This window comes from Stegodyphus dumicola, chromosome 5 (assembly GCF_044657685.1).
Source record: "Stegodyphus dumicola isolate Sdum_Otavi_A_Nest chromosome 5, ASM4465768v1".
NCBI lineage: Eukaryota > Metazoa > Arthropoda > Arachnida > Araneae > Eresidae > Stegodyphus > Stegodyphus dumicola.
The window spans coordinates 165,549,092-165,573,705 of record NC_140772.1 but is presented as its reverse complement, the minus strand read 5'-3'; the positions used below and the strand labels follow the sequence as shown (position 1 = coordinate 165,573,705).

Sequence of the window (24,614 nt, the reverse complement as noted above, 5' to 3'; positions counted from 1 at the left end):
AACCTCAGTAGCCCTTTATAAAGTGGGAGTATATAAGGTATTTCTCTCGCCTTCTTAGCGTGCCTTCGTGGTGTGGTGGTCTGCACGCTGGGCGCGTACTCCAGAGGTCCGCGGTTTGAGTCCCGGCGAAGGCGTTGCTCATTTTTCATCTTTCATGCTTCCAAATAACCTAATGTCTCTACAAAGTAAAGCGTATACAGTTTGATAACTTTTATTCAAAACGTAAACTGAAAATCGGGTGAACGCTGAGGACGAGAATTTGATAACCTAGAGAAACCATTCACATCAATTAGAATATTGTAAATTGGATCAATACGCAAGTAACGCACAAATAATTTCAAAAAAAAAGATTAACTTCAAAACAAAATGAGTGTAAATTAAGAGCTGAAAATCTGCATGGAGAAACCCATTTTCAAAAGTTTTCCCGCTTAAGAATTTCATGCCACAAAGTTTCAAATAATTTCCTGTTTCGATAATATTAAACTTTTACACATAAAATGTTTCACTTGAATAAATACTTTGAAAGTATTTATTAAAAATAAATACTTTGAAAGATTTTTCTGACTTAAAAACATTTCTCTCTAATATTACGGGAAAGTTTCTCATTCTACTGAGAAAGACTTTCTTTATCTTCTTTTTTTTATATTAAGAGGAATTCTTATTGAATGCGCTATTTCTCTATTTTAAACTAGAAGTTGAAATCATCCAGCTTTACGTTTGGAGCCAAACAAGTTTTTTTTTATATTGCTGCTAGTGCTGTTTATCTCGCCACATAATCGCTCGCTGTCATCATAATGATTCCAAACATGCTAGAAGAATAAAGTATTATTTAATATGATAGAAAGGCTGCCAAGTTTCAGTCTATTTTTTTAATATTTCTTTTAACATGGAAATGAGGACTTGTAGAATAAAATAGAAAACTACTAATCCACCTTTTCCATCCTTTTTCAAGTGAGTATAATCCATTTCTGAGAAATTCGAGACCACGCTTCTAAGAAAACTAAACATGCTTTTTTATTAAGCATTTTCTTCAATTTGCAAAATGTCCGATTTTCCTAGTAAAAATTTGTTTAAAAGATGCCATTAAAAAGCAATGAAGGAAAAACTTGGATTATTCAGCAAAAATTGGAAATTTTAAAAAACTTGGATGAAAATTCCCTTTTAGCTCAGGTTCAGATTGCAAATAAGTTAAATTTATATCATAATTTTTAATGGGGCCGATGTTAAAAGAGACGTTATTTATGTCAAGAAAAATATCAGAATATATTAGAATTTTAATTAAAAGTATCTTCTCTAATATACTATGTTATTATTCATAGAGTTTAAGAGTCAGATTTTTATAATTTCAGGCATTTGCAGTTAAAGTGAACTTCCTGAGATAGCAACAATGCTAATTACTCCCTATGATATATCGGCTTAACTTTCTTTGAATTTCAGTTAAAAGGGGTGAAGATTTATAAATGAGAATTGAGGTAATGATTGCATAAATTATATTTCTATTTGCTGATTACAGCTCATACGGTTAACTTTTGTTCCCTTGTAGAACTCTGTAACTGCAGTGCAATATTTCTTACATGTTAGTTGAGAAAAATCAAAATATGAAGAAACTGTTCTAGATTCTTACCTAGATATCAAGCAAAAGACAATTTTAGCATGGGAAAAAGGGCACTATTTTCCATATTTTCAATTATTTAGGAAAGGAAAAGATAATTTCCTTGCTATTGAATTCTAGTTCTGTGTTACAACACATGAACCACCAATATATCACCAGAGTATTTAAACTATTTTTCACAAGCAACTTAAATATTAGTTTTAACAAAATTAGAAACATGTGAAAAAATATCTAAGCTAGCGTTAGAGGCTGTTCATCTTAATGGTAGACTGAGAACAGAATAGGTCAAACATCAACGAAACTGATCTAATAAAGCAAGAATTACTGATGGTAGCATATTCAAGGAATATGAGTTTGATGTTAAAGGCATTACGAAATGACATGAATTCCAATTCAACTTTTAATAAATTTTTAAATGTGTTTAATAATATTCAGTCATACGGAAGTTTATCTATGCAAAATATATAGGAATAAGATAATGAAAATTTGGTTGAAAATTAAAGCGAAGAACGAAGAGTTTTGGCTACTTTAGAAGAGGAAACAAGCGGTTTAGAAATTCTAACATTACATACACAATTAATAAAATGTTTCTGAATGCTTTGAAAGAAAGTCCCGTCCAGGGAGTTATACAAATTTTAGGGTAGTTTAAACTGAGAAGAATTGGAATCGGTATGATTTGGAGTAGCGATTTGCATATGGCACTCACGCTGCTGCTTACTTGTGGACAAAAAATGCCGCTGATCGGAATAGACGTGAACACCTAAATGCATTTGGTAAATGTTGAACATTAGTTAAGCTTTATCGTCAGATTTAGTTGGTATTGTAACTTCACGAAGAATCTCTGGTGATGTAGCCAGTTCAACGAGTATAAAAATACTTGTGAGCTGCTGTAGTCAAGCAGACTTAAATTTTGAGTTTAGTATTTTAAATTTAGTTCACCATCGGTGAAGAAATAAAGTTTTATGTTTTACGTTTTTTGTGTTATCTTATGACCACATTCAGATTAAACAAAGGCGATAACTCGTTGATACAACACCGAAGTAACTCCTATAGGTGAGTATTTAGCAAAAGTAGTTATTTAGGTGGATACCTTTAAAGCGTTATAAGGTTTACTGGTAAACTTTTTAAATGCATTCTATTTTATATTTAATTATATATGATGATGCAATACGGTGCTAAGGTATTTCCGAATTTCGAAATCCTGTGAAAATTTATCAGAAATTTAACCTTTGACGGTGAAAATCTTCATATTTAATAATTCCCCCCCCCTGAGTAACTGAAGGTATCGAGCAAATAATTAACATAAAGAAGTAATTTGCGAAGAAGGGCTATTAATTTCGCTTTGGCATTTTGCGTTGATTCACTAAAAGCGTTGTTTCACTTTTCAAATTGTTGCCACCAAATATTATCGCCCTGTATTATATTTAAAGAAATTAAATAATGAAGAATCTGCATAAATGTATCTTTCTCTCATTGTAATAAAACAACGGTACCTAGAGCCATCCAATTTTGAATAACGTAATTTTCCTGTGAATATGGTCATCTGGAAGCCCAAATTTGAAATCTGGAATTTGATTTATGATCGACCAGCCGCTACGCCGCCAGCCTTCGTCTGACTTCGTCTGATGATGATGCAATGCGTCTGATGATGATGCAATGTACCGGGAAAATGCCTAAAGGGAAAACCAAACATTAAATTTGAAAACTCAGAATTTTACTCCGTTGAACAACTTTATTAAAAAAATCAGTAAAATTGTATTATATATATATAAAAATTTACACTGAAATACAAATATTGATTATCCTAATAAATAAATTAAGCAACTTCTCGTTGCAAAATCTTAAGAATTCAAATGCTATAAAGGTAGTTAAGAACTTTGTTTCCTAAAAGAAATCATGCAAAAAAAGAAACGACCCTTTGGACGTAATTTAAAATCTGAACCCTTTCAGATTTTTTAAAATATATTTTATATTCGCTTCATTATTTAGGGTACAAATTAATTTTTTTTATCATTTGTTTTTATATACAGAAGCAGCCGTATTTTTTTTCAGACAGATCTAGAATTCAAGGTAGGTAGACCTTTATTTTAAGGTAACAGATTATTGGGAAAGCATTAAAGAGCGCCCAGTTAATGAATTTACGGTACTCTTTGATTATGTACCTATATTCCATCTATGGATATTCTGAATTTGGAGCATAAATATTGTGGCAAAGCGATGAATCATTATAAAAACTTATAAGGTATTTCTCCCGCCTTCTTAGCATGCCTTCATGGTGTAGTGGTCTGCATATTCAGCGCGTATTTGAGAGGTCCGAGGTTCGAGTCCTGGCGAGGGCATTTCTCATTTTCATGTCTCTGGCATCAAAATAATATAAAAACTTCACAGTTGCGCCCGAAATAAAAAGGTGGTGGATGATGATTCTCTACCGCCACGATTTAGCGATTAGGGTGGTGTAGTGGTCAGCACACTCGGCGCATATTCGAGAGATCTGCGGGTTGAGTCCCGGGAAGGGCACTGGTCATTTTTCATCTCTCTTGCTTTAGACTAACCAAACTGACTAATTAACTGCTGGAAAGCTAAAACCAATAGCTGCTTACCCATAAATAGAAAAGTTGCCAAAAATCTAGGTTTGAAGGAATTTCAAAAGAAATCATATCGAAAATTTGGAAGATGACATGAGAGTTCAACTTTCAGGTCATAAAAATTAATGGTTAGTATATCTGCGATAGCAAAAAGCAGCATCACTCATCTCATTAAAATTAAAATTTAAAAGTCCTGCTTGAGTACGTTATTTTAAGCGCTTTTGGGTTAATTTTGAAATTAGTTTTTGAAGGAAATAAGTATTATTTGAAAAATTTTCGTTTTTGTTCAAAATAATCCATTTACAGAGCTCTACTTTACCACATAGGTACTTTTCCGTTTCGCCGGCGCAAATCTCGCCAAGCAGACTTTATTGGCGACAACATACAGTATACATATAAAAAATTTTAACAATTGTTAGTTCTAAGAATTTTTTTATTTTGAAGGATATATATTTTAATATCATTTAAAATTTTGTAAAAAAGCCAATAAATAAAGACAATAAATTTGTAAAAAGACATTAATTTAAGAATTTATTATGCTTTTATAGTTCAACAAGCTGATTCGCCGGTTCATATAACGTGACCCCAAGTAATCTCATCTCACGTAAACTACGCTACAAAAATATAATTTTCTGAGTAATTATCTACATTAATGTCAAGTTAAATCTTAATTTGGAATACAAGTTTAAATTCAAGAATATTTTCAATTCGTAGGAATAGATTACTCAGAAATTATGAAAAACCGCAGTGCTTTATTTCTCTAGTGTATTCTCATTAAAATTGATGACTTTAACCCTTGCCTTTGTCTTTTCTCTATTTTCGCTTTCGTGTGAGCGATGCGATTGCATTTTAATTGACTTAATTACTGCGAATGGACTTAGTGCATAAAATTGTATTATCTGGCAAATTTCTATGTAATTGTATGATAGTATTGAAAGAACCAATCAATCTGATAAGAAATGGCTGCGACTTGTTTTGAAAATAAGGCGTAAATGGTTACCAGCGAGGATATTCCGTTTGGCATCAGTTGTACCATTATTGCCGACTTTATCGCCTTCGCCGGCAAAACGGAAAAGTACCAAAACATACTATTGAAACGTACCAGGATCCCACGAGAAAAGTGGGTGTGATACATTTTTCAAAAAGATTAAGAACCGCTGTTCTAGAAGACTGATGTACCGATTAACCCTGGAATTTCAACTTTCGGGAGACAAATACACATTTCTTTCCAGAAGTAGAAATTGATTTGAAAATCTAGACTAAAATACAAAAAATACAAAATAAAATTAGTTGATGAAATAAAATATCTAGGTCTATATATAGACAATAAATTATTTTCGTTAAACATTTCGATGAAATACACATTAGGACATTTGCGATTTTATTATATTGTATCATAAAATTATATTAAATAAATATATATATATATATAAAAGAAAAAGCAGGAGATTCTCAACTGAGGTTTTGGCTTTTAATGCACCACTCCGAGGGGTAAAATTCTTAAATCAATTATAATACTTACTCTTACTCATGGAATTGGTGCATGAGGATTTGGAATACTGCAGAGATCAAGATCACAATTTAATAGAATACAGAGATGTTGGTAGCTTGCCATGATAATAACCTTCGTACGGTCTCCACAGAGGTTTTGGCGGGTGTTCCGCCTCTCGCAGTGCATTATGAGTTCTACTGCTGAAAATTTGAGGACAAAGGGAGCGGATATTATTCACTACGACGAATTGTGATACACGGCAGATTCGGAACAGATGGAAAAGAAAACAGCGAGACACCGGACATGTGTAACTTACACGAAATATTTCGAGGTAATTTCGACTCTCCATTATTCAAAAGCTATCAGATGTGCAAACTTGCAGTTTTGTATATCTAACAGGACTCCCCTGAACACATAGAATCTCAAATTTCATTAAATATCTCTTAAAGTTAAGGAATTATTAAGGTCTGAAAAGTATCATTTTTATCACTCACTGACTGACTCACTCATCAGAAACCTAGAACACTTCTAAATGACTTAGATACTTGAAATTTGGCATCAAGATAGATCATTAAGCATACACACACACACACACACACACACACAAAAAAAAAAAAAAAAAAAAAAAAAAAAACTAATATTTTGAAGTTAACCAAATAATACTCATAACGAGCACCAATAAATCACGTCAATAATACATGGCGTTGCACCGATCGCTGGTTTCTGCGCCATATTGTAATCGCGAAAAGTTTCAAGCAGTATATTTCAACGAAAATATACATTTTGACCGCTATCGAATGCAATCTAACGATGTTTTTGCGTGGTATCTGTACTACGTACGGACAGAATAAAAGATTATTTTCCTCCAAAAAAAGTATAAAACTCCTTTAAAATGAATTCTGAAGAGAATTTTTCGTGGCGTCTGTAGGAACGTATGTACGTACGTATCTCGCATAACTCAAAAACGAGTAGCCTCATAACGTTGAAATTTTGTATATAGGACTGTTATAACATGTAGATGAGCGACTCGTATTTTGGTTGCAATCGGCCGCACCAAATGTATATAAATATATTTATATATGTATCCACTCTGTTACCCTGCTCAGTGATCTCAGTTTTTTTACTCTTATATGTTTGCAAATTGCACATATTTTGCTTTAAAAATAATTGAATTATGTAGTTCTTATCTTCCGGTTAAGGTTTTATTAAACCTGTATGCAATATTTTTAGAATTATCAACAATTTTAAAGTTGTTTAAGTGCCACTAAGCCTAATATTTTTTTTTTTTTGATGGCTGCCAATGCTTGTTTACATTTGAAACAGCAGAATAGTGGATTTGTTGCCAGTCTAGAGAAACTTAGCTTCGCAACAACAAAGATAACGCCTTCATTTATTATTGCGAATTAAATCATGCCTAATCCTTTCTGGAATTTTTTCGAGGAAGTAAGTGTTTAAGATTTACTTCGTAATTTTTAATACAGATATTTTGAGTTTTTATGTATTTTTGCCTTCTCGCGAAGTGAGAACTGAATTAATTAAATGAGAAATACTCAATTGTCTGTGAAAAACTGTTTCTTTTTTATTTTGTTTGCTAATTTCTTTTATACATCGTTCTAGCTTTATTATAGTATTTGATAGAACATGTGGCAGCGATTAGATAATTCTTTAAATGATATAAATTTTGTGCATTCTGAGTTATAATATGAACGAAATATAATACTGTTCAGTGAGCCTAGCGCCAGAGTGTCGCTATGGTAAACAAATAGAGTGAATTTTAAAGAATGCATTTATTCTATTGTGGTTTAATTGCATTTATTAATTATTATTGCATTTATTCTATTGTGGCTAATTAAATCTGCTGCGCTGTCGGCGAAGCAGATTTAATTCAATCCAATAAGTTTAAATGAAATGCAAGGAAAAATGCGTATAATTTAATATTCTGTACAAGGAAGTCATGTGGTGTACACTTCATTTTGGTAGTGGGTTCGGACCTAACTACAGCAATATCGCTAAAAAAATATAAACAGCTTTCAAACGATAAAAGCGTTGCCGTTCAGTAACTCAAATTTAAGTAACGAAACAGATGCTTGATGCAAATAAAACAATAGGAAATAAAAGAAAGGAAACGTGAATCTATACTTTAAAATAAGATTTGAACGTTCATATTGTTTAATAATTAAAAATAGCTGTTTAAACTTATTGTTTACATTGTTACGTACCGCTAAAAATTTAAAACTTAGAAAAAAGAATATTACCAAGGTTAAACCAAATAATACTCACGGAGAATGTCGATAATTTAATAATTAAGAAATTGCTAATAAAAAGAAACCAATGCCTAATCCTTTCTGGAATTTTTTCGAGGAAGTAAGTGTTTAAGATTTACTTCGTAATTTTTAATACAGATATTTTGAGTTTTTATGTATTTTTGCCTTCTCGCGAAGTGAGAACTGAATTAATTAAATGAGAAATACTCAATCGTCTGTGAAAAACTGTTTCTTTTTTATTTTGTTATATATAGGGCGAACTCAACATTTCCGCCATTATGGGAATGGATAAATTGCTAATAAAAAGAAACCTGTACGGCGTAAACCCAACATTTCCGTCGTTATGGAAAATGTAGAAAGTGCTAATAAAAGAAACCAGTGCAGCGTAAACGCAAGAAAAAAAATTGAAGGTCACGTGTTTGCTTAGAGAATTTTTTATTTAAGTGTCTAAATAAGAACCCAACTTTTAATTTAGCTTTTCAAAATGTAATTATATCATAACAATAACGTAAATGTGAAAAATTAAAACAGATTCGGGAGAAACGACGTTCTGTGTAGTCGGTGTCACTGACAAAAGAGTTGAGATCTAACGGATGCAAGTTTCATAGCAGTTCCTTTAATCATAGCTATAGCAATGTACAACGTTCTGCAATTCCTTTGATATTGATTTCTAACTTGGCAAGTTAATTTTTAATTGGAGAGTTAAATTTTTTGAAAGTAATTTATTGACAATTAAAACTTGCCAAGCTAGAAATCCGTTACCAAAGAAAGTAATAAATTGTTTTTTTAATTTCATTTGTACATACCTACAGCTATGATTAAAGGAACTTGCCGTCCATTATGTTTCTTTTGTCGGTGACATTGACTACACCGAACGCCGTTTCTCCTGTACTTGGCCTCTTTTTCACATCTATGTTGTGATGTTATGATACATTATTATCTCATACCCCTCTAACAAATTTTCTATCAACAATGTACATCCATGAGACTGGTACACTATGTATAGTATTGTATAGTATCTACTGTATCGTATCGTATTGTGGTATTGTTTAGTATTGTAGAGTATCTTATATCAGTTGGCTTTATACAGGTTAAATATGTTAATTTTTATTCATTATAATCGTTTAATTAGCTTTTGTATTGTATTGTATTGTAGTATTGTATAGTATTGTAGTATTGTATAGTAGTAGTACTTATATTAGTTATCTTTTATGCAGGTAACTGCATCAATTTATTTGCTGCATTAGGATCACTGGTGTCATGACAATTTTAAATGTATTTTTGTGTCACCAACACTGAATGTATTTTGTATTTTCATCACTAGTGTCATGACAATTTTAAATGTATTTTTGTGTCACCAACACTGAATGTATTTTGTATTTTCATTGTATAGTATTGTATAGCATCTACTGTATTGTATTGTGGTATTGTATCTACTGTATCGTATTGTATTGTGGTATTGTATAGTATTGTATAGTATCTTATATCAGTTGGCTTTTAGTACAGGTTAAATATGTTAATTTTTTTTGTATTGTATTGTATTGTAATATTGTATAGTATTGTATGGTATCTTATATTCGTTAACTTTTATGCAGGCTAAATATGTTATTTTTATTCCTCATAATCGTATAATTAGCCTTATCGCATGTTTTTCCCACAATACCACGAGATCAATTGTATTGTACCGCTATTGCATTCAGTTACTAAGTTTGGTACGAATCCTGTACCATAATTGGTAGTAACCAATGTATCGACCTTTGTATATCTTAAACACAGTTGCATGCTAAATATATTTTGTATAACATATTCCTTTTTCCTAACTATTGTTGTACTATAGGGATTGAATGCGTACCGAGATCAAATTGTATTGTACGCTACCTACTTCTTCTGTATCACATCACTACCTGCGGTATTGTAACATGACTTTGTCATAGCGAATATCTAGTTTATTACACTGACTTTCAATATGTTGCTTTGTCAAATATATGTACTTGGCTATGCAATGTATCCCGATCCAGTTGTTAGTCTTCTGAATTAAGTCGAATTCTGAATGCTTTACGCATTTCCCATGTATCAGTACTTCCAGCCACACACTGATGGCTATTGTATTATTTTATTTTTATTTCTTTTGGTATATCCTCTGTGTACTGCTGTAATCATTTACATTCATTATGTCACTATGTTCTCTATTTTTATGTTATATTGTCATTAAGTCTAATTCTACTGTCTATATTTTACTCATTGTATATTATTGGGCTGCTCAACATCAGACTGTACTTTAGCTTATGTATATTCCATATTTGTGTGTATTACACCTTTGTAAAATTTTTGCTTATTGTCAAAACTCGCCCTTTTTGGCCCTGCACGCTTTTGTTATTTTATTTAATAAATGTGGGGCCTGGGCGGTTGTTGGGAGTGTCTTTCGTGGGCATTTGGTCTGTTGGACTGCCCCCGGGTTGAATTTGGCTTTGGGTTTGGGAGCCCGGTGCGTGGCGTCTTGTGATTCCTCTTTAGGCTCTAGATATAGGTGGACGTGGTGCTATACCGATTAACCTTTTGGTAAAGGGACAGTGCCCACGTCCTCCGTTGCTTATCGCTTATCGCTTATCCTACTGAGCCGGATGAGTTTGGCTTGAGACGCCGTGAGGGTAAGTCGCACTATTTGAGCTCCGTCTATTTGTTCAATAACTACGGACATTTTACTCGCATCGACTTGGTAGTAGTTGCTATCTGTTCCTAAGATCAACAGGAACAATTTGATACCCCATTTATATATGTTGGTCAATTTGTTCTTTAATTATCATTTTTACAACAAATTAGCATTGAGCTTTGTTATTCCCAGCGGATATACCACCTTTGAAGTCCTCTGAGGGAGCTGTTGTTATCCGTCGCGACCTAAAAGTTACATTATCTTGTAGAGATAAATTCCCTCTTCAATTCAAGATATGTGTGAAAACAATTGGATAATTACAAAATTAATTATGGACAAATTACTGTAATTACATAGCAGCATTTCGATTCGGAAGACGATTTGACCGTTGAAGCTTCGTAACGGTCGCATTCCACCCCCCCGTGAGCAGAGGAAGCTGTCAAGGCCAAATCCAACGGCGAATTTCTTCATAGTAGGCTTTTAATCAGGACACTGCTAATTAGACCGCTAATTATTGTATCAACTTGTAACCTGTGCCATACTTCCAATAAGATTACGGAAGGTTCAAGTTTCCAAATTTGAAACAGATCCGTTAATTAGAAGCGGAGATACAAATTTTTGCACTAATTTTTGGACTTAGTGAAAATTGTGTTTTGTGACTCACTTGCGATTTGAAATAGTGTGCGCTCAGTGTGTAACACCTGAATATAACAGCTTTTGGATTACAGCAAGTTTTAAAACAGATGAAAAACAGAGAAGTTTAACGACCAAGTTTATTACAAGTTTTGGAGTGCACCCAACATTGTTAGGTTATTAAGTACAGTCTGCCACCTTTACAATTGTTCAGTCATCGAGTACTTTAAGCATTTACAGAATTCTTCCTTGAAATATGTCCTGTCAATCAGTTCTCCCGATTGACGGTGATTCAGCACATCCAGAAAATGGACTTGATCCTACATTAGTATTGGCATCTGATTTACCTCATACTGATAAAATTACTGCACTATGTGACGACATTCGAAGAATTGCAACTACTAAACGAAGTTCAAAATTTTCGCTGCCTACGGATTTACGCACTAGACTCTTAAATTCTCTTACTGCTTTACAAACTCTTGCTTCAGCGGGTCCTGAATGTGTATTAAAGCCCGCCAAGGTTGATATTGGTGTTAACACCTCCACAGTACTTTGTTGCGAATTAGCTTATTCCTCGCCATCACTTCCTTCTGTTCCTTTGCTAAGTGATTTACCGGCGTCTACATCTTTGCCTGTTCCTCCAATACCTACTTTTGCGGAGATTGCTAGAAAACATAACAAGCCTCGTATATATATTAATCCCAAAGCGCATGTCTCAGAAGTTGAGCTCAAAGCTGAATTAAATGCTAAAGTTCCTCTTTCAAAACTTAAGGTTGGCATTGAGAGAATTATTAAAACCCGCCGAGGTGGTTTAGAGGTCGTGTGTAACTCTAATGATGACGCCAATGTCCTTGAAAAAGAAATCCAAAACCAGGACATCCCACCGGAGATTAGCCGTCCCCGCCGGCACAGACCTCGATGCGCAGTTCATGACCTGCCCGAATCCATCAAGCCAGAGGATGTCGTTGCCGAAATCAGTGGTGCCACTGGCATGCCCAGTAACATCTTCAAGCCTCTCCATCGACTTAGAGAGCGCCGTAAAGGGCACGTTAAGTGGATCTTTGAGTGCGAGCCCCGAGGCTTCTGTGCACTCATGCAACAACGCAAGATCTTCCTCGGCTGGCAGGCACATAGAGTCTCGGAACACATTGGAATTAGCAGATGCTTCCGATGCCAGCAGTTCGGTCATCTACAAGCCAACTGCAAGAGTCGAAAACAATTTTGTTCCTACTGTGCTGAGGAGCACGGCATTCGGGACTGTACAGCGCAAAATCCACTGTGTATCAACTGCAGTGATGCCAATGCTCGATTCGGAACTGGTTTCGACTACGACCATCCTGCCTACGACTCAGCCTGTATCCAGTACCAACGTCGTGTGCAATCCATCCGAGATAAGACAAACTATGAGTACTAATAATCAGTCCTTGCCTTCTATTGGAAATGCATCGGCTGATACTATAAACATGGATTTTATCCGCAGTGGACTTTCAATTAAATGTATACAGATCAATCTTCAACACGCTAAGGCTGCTGTTGCTCAACTTACGCATTACGCAGTAGAACGTGAGGCTGATCTCATCTTTGTTCAGGAGCCTTATATTAAGGACGGACTTGCTGTGGGTTTCCCGCTTCAGTGGTCTATCTTTCAAGCAGGCGATTTGGAGAAACCACCCAGGGCCATCATTATCAATTGCAACAAGGATTGGAAACCGACAGTCGTCGCAGCTAATAGGGATAATGTAGCCATTCTTCTTGATGTACAGGAAACCTCCATGCTTTTTATTTCACAATATTCATCTCCATCCGAGTCCATTCTTCCTTCATTGACTTTTCTATCAACTACTCTACAGCGCATTAAAATCCCTCTTCAGTTTATTGTGGGTGATTATAACGCCCTTAATACAACTTGGGGTTATGCTTCAACGGATGAAAAAGGCCATTCTTTGGAGGATTTTCTATCAGCACATCATTTAATTCTGCATAACTCAATTGATGCCCCTCCAACCTTCGACAGAATACATTCACGTGGATGGCCGGATCTGACTATTAGTTCCACTTCTGCGGCTTCTCTCCTCCAGAACTGGACAGTTGAAGATGAAATAAGTCTTAGCGACCATCGCTATATTGCATTTACAATAGCTCAGCCTACAACCATTCAAATTATTCGACGCTACAATCTGCCAGGGAAACGGATACGTGCCTTTACTGATCGTGTGAAAGCATTAGTAAATGATCTCGATGGTCAACTTTCTTCAGCCAATACTCGCGCTGATTTGGAGAATTTCACGGTTGTTCTACAGAAGGGTCTTCAACAAATCTGTAATGATCTTTTACCACAACGCCATGCCAAAAAGCTTAATAATATACAATGGTGGAACAGTGAACTTCGTTCCCAGCAGAAGAAATGCCGCGCTTTACGACGGCGAATCAAATATGAGCGACGAATGCATCTACCACCAACTTCGCTCCCTCTATATCAACAGGAGAGAGCAAAATATAAACGTTCAATTTTACAAGCGAAATTGAATTCCTGGCATGCCTTCTGTACCGAATCGCATGATACATATGGGATTCATCATAAGATAATGACAGGCAAATTATTCAAACCTGCTCAATTATTTCTTCCTCTTGGCTCAACAGCCTCACAAGATTTTACCAAAGATACTCTGACTCATATCTTGGATACTGTTTTTGGACCGTCTGATCTCTATGAGGGTACTTCCTATCACTCATTGATATCTGAAGAAGAGCTCTCATCCACTGCGTCTCCGGACAAAGAAATTACTTTAAAAGAATTAAAATTCATTGTTGCCCATTTGCCGAAACGGAAAGCTCCAGGCCCGGATGGCATTGACTATGCCATCGTCAAAACTGCTATCTTGGCCTCACCAGTATTTTTTGTTATATTTTTCAACAAGTTATTAGCAACTGGTACTTTTCCTAGGTCTTTTAAAATAGGCCAAGTTGTCTTGTTTTTAAAGAAGGATAGAAACCCGACTGAGGCTACTTCATTTCGACCCATTTGCCTACTTCCAGCGCTTGGGAAAATTTTTGAGAAGATACTGATGACTCGTCTGCGTTTTCATCTACATCAGCACCAAATTATTAGTTCTCGGCAATATGGCTTTCGGCCCGGTTCATCTACATTACATGCACTGCATGATATCACACAAGACATCCTGAATAATAAATTCTCTGGCTACCACACCGCATTAGTCAGCTTAGATCTTAAAAGCGCATTCGACAGTTTGTGGTGGGTAGCTATTAAGCAAGCTATGGTAAACTCCAATTGTCCGAGTAATATTTATAAAGTTTTAGAACACTATTTGCAAGACAGACGTCTTATTGCAGTACATCCAGCGGGAATTATCGAAAAAGTACAGACAAGAGGATGCCCGCAAGGTTCTTGCGCAGGTCCTCAACTCTGGAACCTCACTTTTAATAAGATCTTTCAAGCTCCCTGGCCTGATCATACGCATATATATGCGTATGCCGATGATGTGGCTCTTGTTATCCGGGGACATTCTCGCGAAGTTTTACAGCAAAATTGCAATGAGTCTCTTCAACTCTTTCAACAGCATTGTGATGATCTGAAATTGATTATTGCTGAAAACAAATCCAAGGTACTTCTTGTACCTAAGAAAGGAGGTTCCTTGGTCAGGCGACCAAGAATTGTCCTCAATAGCCACAGGTTGCAAATCCTTAGAGAAATCAAATATTTGGGAGTTATCATTGATGATAAGTTAACCTGGATCCCACATATTCTGTCCATTAAAAAACGAACACAGATGATTGCCAAACAGCTTCGTTATCTTCAGGGATATCGATGGGGATTAAACCACCATATCCAAAAAATTATATATACTACTGTCACAGAAAAGATTGTTACTTACGCCGCTGCTGTTTGGGCACTCCCCATGCAGGGGAGAAAAGTCAAACATCTTTCAACCATCCAACGCCCTTTTGCCCTGAGTATAACTCGGGCATATATTACAACTTCTTCGGACTCACTAAATGTTATAGCCGGTCTACTCCCTCTTCATATTAGAACTGAGGAAGAGGCTGTTCGTCAGTTACTTGTGAAACTACGCAGGCCTATCACATTTGATGGAGAACATTATTTGCCTGATGACTATGAAGCAAAACTGAAACCTTTTAGTATTCATCCAGCAGACTATGGGGTTGGAGTTAGGCTCCATATTCCACCATCAGTGTTTCGTAATTCTTCAAGCCACGTGATATATACTGATGGATCAAAGATAGATGATAACGTAGGAAGCGCTTTTGTTGCTTTTCGTGATAATCTTCCTCTAGCCCACTGGAAGGGACATTTATCTTTGCAGAATAGTGTTTTTCAAGGGGAAGCAGTGGCGATAGCACGCGCTATCCGCTACTTGCTGACTCAGAATATAACACAAGCGACAATCCATTCTGATAGCCTTTCTGTCATCCACGCCATTGGCAATCCTGAGCATTCCTCTCCAATTATACGAGACATTCAACAGGACTTACGTGCTTCTCCGTCTTTCACTATTCATATTGCTTGGGTTAAAGCGTATGTGGGAGAATATGGTAACGAACTTGCAGATGCCTATGCCAAGGAGGCGGCTTCTGGTGATGCTGATGAGAATATATCCATTCCTTGGCCACATTCTTTTCTCAAGCGAACTTTACGTCTTCGAGCAATTAGTAAGTGGCAAGAGGAATGGGACAATAGCTTCACCGGTCGACGTACTTTCTACCATCTTTCATATGTGTCGACAGATCGCTGCTGTGGCAATACCCATCTTTCCCGTTACATTTCGGGGCATGGACCTTTTCCTGAATTCTTCGCACGCTTTGGCATAAGTGATACCAACGTCTGCAGTTGTGGTGAACTCGGCTCTCCGGAGCACTATTTAGCCAATTGTCCCCTGACAGAAGGCCTACACATACGATTTCCTACGCAAAATCGTCAGGCATTTTGCAAACTCTTAGTTAAGCAAAGACACCTGATCCGCAAACTAAATTGCGTAATGGAGAAAGTCTCCAGCATTGGGCTTGACCTATGTCAAGTTTAATCTAAATGGTTTTCAGGAAATATATTAACCATGTACTATCTGCTTTTTGTAGCTAGACTGTTAATAACAAATGAAATATAAGTTTGACTGCATCACGTTAGTTTGTGTGTATCGAACTCCATCTATCACCTTTTCAGGTTTGTTAGAAATTTTTATTTTTATTTTTATTTATCTATTTATATATATATATATTTAAGCTATGCCTTTACATATTTCTCACGTTGGTTTGATTGTACTGTACTCTTCTATCGATAGTATGCTTTTCTTATTAAGTTGATTGTCTATAAGTCAATCATTGTATCATGCTTACAAGTATCTTCATTCAGTATAGTATTATTAGTAAATTATGTTGGTATGTTGTATTGTAATGTATAGTGAGCCTTTGTACTATAACAGAAATTGTAAATGTTTATTTGATGGCATCATGTTAATCTAATTACATTGAAATCTGTCTCATGTTGTAAGAATCTATCTACTTTTTATTTAGTACACAATTTCAATATCATTGTTTCTTGTCTCATGTTAGCTAGTTTCATTCTTAAGTCAGCAAGTATAGCATTATCAGTAAATAATTCTAGTCGATCTGCAAATATCGCATTCAGTCAGTAATATAGTTCTGTCGGTACTATAGTTATTGTTGACAATATGGATAGTTTCAGTCAGCAAGTATAGCTTTTTCCGCAAATTCTTCTTTATTTTGTATGCAACTTTCTGTCTTTGTATATGTTTTTGTTTAACTATTGCATATTTGAGCCTAGTATTTTTACAGATGACTTGTTTGTTTGTTCCGTACTCTCCTACTGTTCATATGCATTTTTTTTAACCTTCCAAACTGTGTATCATTTCAAATTATGTATTCATTACAATTATGTGTCATTGCAAATTTTGTATTCATTTCAAATTATGTATCTGTTTGCTAATATCAATAAACGACTGGGATCACGTAGTGGGGAGACGGCGCTAAACCAATTAACCAAATGGTAAAGGCGTGGTGCCCGTCTTCCCCGTTCCTAAATCCTAAATCCTACTGAGCCGACGCCGTTTTCGCTCTGTATTCTGACTATCATTTTGAAATAAAGATCACTTATTGACGCTTGCTGTCTCTGTCTTTTTTCTAAATTTCATCACTTTCTGACCACTTCTTCTTGGTGTTGCGTTTTCAATGTCGAACAGTGTACCTAGTGATGATTCCCGGCAGTGGAAGAGGATTAGACTTGTTTTATTATCTATTATTATGACACGGAAATTCGTTCTAAAAATGCAATCTAGAGATATTTAATTCCGTTTATCAAGCTGAGCTTCCAGCCATTTATAAAGCCTTAATATGGACTAAATAAAGTGTATAATATGGACAAAAACTATATTTATCCAGGCATCCTGTCTGACTTACAATCTCTCACGTTACCGGATCAAACTAAGTCAACAATACACGAAATAAGGAATCTGTATTTCTTCCTAAAATAGCATAGAAATCTAATACTTATTTATGTTAAGACACATGTAAGCCGTATTGGAAATGAGCAAAACGAACGGATTTGTCAAAGAAGTCGCAGCGGATAAAGATACAGAATTCCTAGATGCCCCAGGATGTAGACGAAAATCTAGCCAAAAATGTGGCAAAAGGTTATAAGGCACTAGAAAAGCAGATAGAACGCCTCTGATAAAAGGAAAGATTACCTAATTTCGATAAAAATATGAAAACCGTGAGGGATATTGAACCAAATCAAATTGAAAATGGTGTGGTCGCTTTCTCATAGATTCAAGATACAAAGAAACGAAGACCGCTGTACTCGCAGAAAACTGAGACTAATTATTAATTTTGTCGAATAATGTGTAAAGACAGTTGTAACTAGAAATGTGTTAAAATTATTAAAGTAGGGAGAGCTTATAATCGAAGAGTCTCTGCAAGGGATATTATGAAGATAATCATAAATGATTGCAGTTTTGAATTATAAGCTGATTTTTATTTTCGCTAATTTTTTTTATTCTGTGCATTTCCCCCTTATTTGTAGATTGTTATTTATTTTATGATTTGTCTTACTCTTTCTGTAAGATACTCTTTCTCATGTTATTTATTTTATGATTTCTTCTTTCCCGTTTTGTTATCCTTTCCAGTAACCTTAAAAAGCTATTGAGTGAAGTGTGATTAGAGGGAGGATGTATATTATTATAATTTTATTTTGTTTATTTCAATAATTGTTTTAGAAACTCGGGGCTTGAGACTTGGGTTTTTGGTGAATTTAAGCTCAAGTTTTAACGAATGATATAATATTGTTAGATATAGAGTGGTGTCACAAAACTGATAGCGATGGGCCGGGCGTTGGAAACTGTTGTTGTAATGTTGTTGAGGGAAGCTTGTGCATGACCACAGAGCTAGATTTGTTCTCAGAGTCGAGCTGGACCCATATCTTTATCGCTTCTACTCTAGCCTCTATCTGTTTGACAGAATCATCGCCGACTGACCTTAATATAGGACGTATTGACTCGTGACATTCCTATCCTGTTCCAACAATCAGGACTCGAATCGAACCTGCTGGGACGTAGTACTAGCACTCCAGGAGAACATACAAAGCATTTTTGTTTGATATCAGGATGTACAGAAGTACCCTTATCTCTATTTTAGTGACGTCTTCACAAAATGCTGGTTGTATGCAACAGTATTGTTATACTGGCCTAAAAACATTACTTCTTTACTTGTATTACCGTTATAGAAAAATAACTTAAATTTCATTTTATAATAAAGGATTCTTTGATGGTGCTGCAGGTTTCACAAGCATAAGTACACTTTCTTAGCAGTTTGACTTTTTAGCTTCGTAACATTTTTATAACAATAAATATTTTTAGGTCAGTTAAATTTTAGATACAAAGATTTGCAATTCGCTAGCAGGTTCTCTGCCATTTTTATGCCTTAGCCATTTTTATGTTTTTGAAAGGAAGCCACGTGAAGTCGCAGGAACACGCAAAGTGTGTTTCCAAGGATTAGCAAGCGTTTGTGAACAGAGGTATGTGTGAAACTCGTTAAATAAGCAAATCATGAAAAATTAGTGAAAAATATTTTCTATTAATATCTTTGATATAGTACTACATAAAACTCTAATCTTTATAAGGTATATCTCGCGCTTTCCTGGCGTGCCTTCGTGGTGTAGTGGTCAGCACACTGAGCCGGTATTTCAGAGATCCGTGGTTCGATTCCCGGCGAAGGCGTTGCTAATTTTTCATCTCTCCGGTTTTGAAAAAAAAAAAAAAAAAAAAAAAAAAATCTAATGTCTCTACAGTGGCCCTCGAACTAAAAGGGTGTTGGATGAGGATTCTCCCCACCCAGGTTTTTTTGGATTGGGTCTCCTAAAAACCCCAGTCGCCCTTTAAAAAGGAGAGTATATAAGGTATACCTCCCGCTTTCCTAGCATGCCTTTGCACACTGAGCCGGTATTTCAGATTCCCGGCGAAGGCGTTGCTAATTTTTCATCTCTCCGGCTTTGCCAAAAAACCGCCTAATGTCTCTACAGTGGCGCCCGAACTAAAAAGGTGTTGGATGAAGATTCTTCACACTCAGGATTTGGTGATTGGGTCCCTTAAAAGCCCCAGTCGCCCTTTAAAAAGGGGAGTATATAAGGTATATCTCCCGCTTTACTAGCATGCCTTCTTGGTCAACCACTGAGCCGGTATTTCAGAGGTTCGTAGTTCGATTCCCGGAGAAGGCGTTGCTAAATTTTCATCTCTCCGGCCTACAAAAATATACCTAATGTCTCTACAAAGTATTTCCTTTTTTCTTACTAATATTATATTTAAAAGGTTGTAAGGTATTTTATGTAAATTAACAAGCCAGTTTATGTTACGAATCTTTACTGTCACTTTTTCCTTTCTGTTTTCCTGCCAGAATACAAAATTTAGTCGCGTTTATTTAAATGAGGGTTTGAGAATGTTTACTCAGAGCGTTTTGTGCCTGCTGAAGGCCACATTACTAGTGATAATTTTATGATAGCGTTCTTGTCTACGGTGTTGGTTCATTCTTGCAGAATTACTGTCACGTCATTGCAAGTTAAGAGCTAACCTACGCGTTAAATACTTTGGCAAAATAAGACTTAGATTTCGATTAAATTTGAATTCCTTTCTCTTGATTTATAGCCATAAATGATGACTGAATTTGTAAGCACCAGGAGTGCCTTTTGTTCAACTTATTTGAGTTCTCAATAAAAGTGTCTTTTACACCTTTAGTACGTTTCTGTCTCTTACCTAGACATAGCGATAAGTCACGTCTATTGGAGGATTTGCCACAAGTTACACGGAGTTCCAGGCAAAATCCCTACAAGGTTTTTTTTTTTCTCTAACTGATGCTAAGCACAATGAAATCGTTTTGATAACCATCTTTTAATTTTTACTTTTTACGCATTTTAAAGAAATGCAACGACAAAATATTTAGTTATGCTAGTAAGTCTTAGTTATGCTAGTAATAAAAATGTGAAATTTAACAGTATAGCAATCAGTGTAAGAAATTAATTTACCCCCTAAACCACTATAAAATCTAAACTTACGTTCTAGCTGCTAACTTTCTAAACCATAACAAGGTAAACGAATTTTTCAAGAAAACCTAACATCGAAATACAAAAGAGAACTGCGTCAGTGAAACATTAATCCAAGATTTTTTAAAAAACTAATTCCTTTGATGGTCGAATAAAATTTGTAATAATTAAACGAAATGAGAAAGAACGAAGCAAAATAAGTAATAACAGTTCTGCATCTTCATTGAATTTCGGACTAGTCGTATTAATCAATGTATGTACGCATGAGTAACAAAAAAACTAAAATAATTCAAATAATGAATTCGACTAAATTCTCATTAAAATTCTCATGAATGCACGGCTATTGAAATGAATTTCCGAAAAGCTGAAGAGATTTATAATGAACTATATCCGATGTACTATTTAAAGCCAGTTTAATTAAGATAATAAAGATATGCACAAATTATAAAAAAAATCTGAAAGCTTTTAGATTTCATATTACTCCCAAAGGGGCGTTTTTTTAACGTTTTGTGTCAACGTTTGTGTAACGTTTTGTGCTACCTTTATTTATTAGATATCATGTTCTTCGCACTTAATCCATGAAACTCAATTCAACAGCAATATCGAAAAATATTTAAAAGAGCATATTTTTAGAATTTCCGATACACAGTCTCTTGCGCTGGAAATAAAAATGATTTATTTTTCCGTACAGTGTTGAACTTGCTCGCTTTGAAATCGTTGAGTTTCTTAATCAAAAACTTATAAATGATTTACAAAATATGAAATAGATTATAAAGCAAACTCCAAATTTCGGCTTCCAGATGCCCATATTCGGGTGGAGACATACATTATTCAAAATTTGATGGTACCGTTGTTTTATCAAAATGGGAAAAATATACATATATTTAGGCAGATTTTTCATTATTTAATTTCTTTAAACATAATACAGAGCTCTTATTTTTGGTGGCAGCAATTTAAAACGTGATTCGCCGTTTATAGTGAATCAACGCAAAATGCCAAATTAATAGCTGTTTTGCGCAAATTAATAGCCCTTCTGCGCAAATTCCTCTTTGGGCTGATAAACCTTTTTAGAAATTCTGTTCCACTCCTTTCTATGGAAGCTATGTAAACAAACATTCTTTTAAGCAATATGGAAAATATTGTGCAAAGCTATGATGTCATTAAACATGAACTCAGTTTATCCGCAAGGTACTACTTTTTAATTTCGTACTTCAACGGCTTGTCTACATACTTCACTTACACTAAGAAGCTCTGTCTGTTTCACTTTTCCCCTTCCTTTTCTTTTTCGTGTTCTCCTGTTGGCCTTTACTTGAATCATTCTATCAATACTTTTGTTAAATAAAATTCTGTACCCTTCACCGCGTTTTTCCTTCCTGAGTTCAATGTTAACTTTAGTGCTTTACTTATATTTTTAAACCTTTGAACTCCATGGAAATAATTTTTAAGAGAATCGATGCTGTTACTATTGACAAAATATTTCTACTTTGATCTATCAGGTGTGAGTTTCCTTCAGCCATGAATTAGAGACGACCTTTTAACTTCGTTTTAAATTTTGGAAATGAGATTCATTATCAAAAGACCGAGTTCCCCCCCAAAAAAGTCAGAATATTTCCTCGTCTTTCAAGTAGTAATCTCGGAGCATTTTTGGAGGCAATCTCCAGAATGGATTATTTTCATAGTTGAGAAAATAGCTGAAATCTCAATGTATAATAAGTTAACACTGAAAACTGTCATCATAGTTTAAAACTCTTAGCACTGATGTAGCATATAAACTATATATTAGTTCTGGCACTAATGATGCTGCTTCTAATGTGAATAATTTCTTTACACGGTTTTTAAAATTTCATGATTTTACACACCAGAAAATTTTTTCATTTTATTACTACTCAGCAAAAGCAAAATGAAGAAAAAGTGCCAAACGTCCGTCAAACTTTAAACACTATTGAAGAAGGATGCCTCTCAATATTTACTTCATGACATGGTATGCTTCAATGAGAATTTAGATTTACCACTTTTGATTGTCTTTTTTGTCTGTTCAAATCAAAAGATCAGTTTCATCTCTACCATTTTTATGAACTGTATAAATGCCTTAGGAAGATAAATTCCACTGGATTCACAGCCGGATCTTATACTAGAGAATTAACGTATTATCTGCCTGAGATTCGAAGAAAAATTTCTTCCATCTTTTTTGTTATAGGATACGGAAAGCAAAGGATATAAGAGAAACTATATAGTAAGGGCAAAGAGAAGCTGAAAAAATATAGCGCCTTATAATTTTGCTTGTGATAAACATAGACTATTTAAAAACATTCCATATCGTTAAATCACTTTTTATTGATATTTAATTTAAACGTACATGAGGAACTGCTGAATTATTTCTGAAAGTAATATTACGTTTTAAAAGGCATATTTACGAAAAAAGATTATTTTTAATTTTTAATTTTAATATATTTCATAAAAATGATAACTAGTTAAAAAATCAAATGGAATTTTAAAATTTTATAATTAGTTAACATTTTTAGTTTTGTCGCATCTCCATTTCATTTTCTTCATTTTCTCATGTTAGTACCCCTTAAAAAAAAAAAAAAAAAAAAAAAAAAAAAATTATAAATTAGTGACGAAACAAAAATGAGTGAAGAAGAAGTGAGGATAGGCTTAAAATTCACTTATCCCCTTTATTGTTCTGGTCATGATACTTGTTGTTATGATACTTATGCCCTTTGTTGTTCTGTTGAAACTACTGAGTTAATTTTAATTTACCGTTTTGATTAGAATAAGGCCAAAGACACGACAAAGTAATTGATTAAGTTAATTTAAATGAAATTATTTCACTTACATCTTCAAATGGGATGAGTGTAGCTAAGAAACATCCATTTAGATGATATTCATTATTTTATATTGTTTTTATTTTATACAAAATTATTTTGGTATTGTATATTTTCTTTCGCTGCAAGCTGCAGAATTATGCAATTTTATATTCTAAACATATCAGAGATATACACTCTGTTGCAAAAAAATATATGCACCCAGAAATAATTGATCCACAGCTACGAAACTCGGTGGTAGTATAGTGTTCGAGTAGATAAATAAACGACAAAACAGGAGCCAAAAAGCGATTTATTTACGAGTAATACAAAGAATGTGAAATTTTTAGCAATACAAAGAATGTGAAAATCAGTAGGCGGTAAAGCCACTCCTGAGAGATACAGTGGATGGACAAAAATATGGAAACACCTTGTAAAATGCATGTTTGAAAAGAAAGATTGATTTTAATGAAATATGTAGGTGGCGCTGGCGTTTTTGACTACTGACGCCACCTATACAACTTGGTAAATGTGCTAAACAGTTCAGTTGTTGTCGGAGTACTGTTATGTGAGGTTGTCATTGCATTATGTCAGAGTTAACAGACTTCGAACGTGGGCAAATTGTTGGAGCACGGATGGTAGGTACTTCCGTAAGCAAGGTAGCCGAGGTGTTTAGTGTTTCAAGAGGTACTGTATCGAAGATTTATTCCGCATATTTGAAAAGCGGAAAAACATCATCTGCTAAATCACAGCGCAGACGAAAGTGTGTCCTGAGTGATCGTGACAGACGATCATTAAGGGCAATTGTGACGAAAAATAAGAAGACCACAGCTGCAAAAGTTACTGCTGAAATGAATGTTGTGTTACCGAACCCTGTGAGTACCAAAACAATTAGAAGGGAGCTTCATAAACAGGGAATTGCTGGCCGTGCTGCAATTGAGAAGCCACTCATCAGTGATGCTAATGCCCGTAACAGGAATAGGTGGTGTTTAAG

At 34.9% G+C, this 24,614-nt stretch overlaps 1 protein-coding gene across 1 annotated transcript in view; it reads right to left on the bottom strand.

The window, feature by feature from the left end:
- Nucleotides 1-3,130, bottom strand: part of LOC118181396 (uncharacterized) — a 39,622-nt gene extending 36,492 nt beyond the window's left edge. The window contains exon 1 of the mRNA XM_085817337.1: nucleotides 3,106-3,130. Coding sequence (XP_085673463.1) covers nucleotides 3,106-3,115 — 10 coding nt within the window. The 5' untranslated portion in view covers nucleotides 3,116-3,130. The remainder of the gene's footprint in view (nucleotides 1-3,105) is intronic.
- Between the last annotated feature and the right edge of the window lie 21,484 nt (nucleotides 3,131-24,614).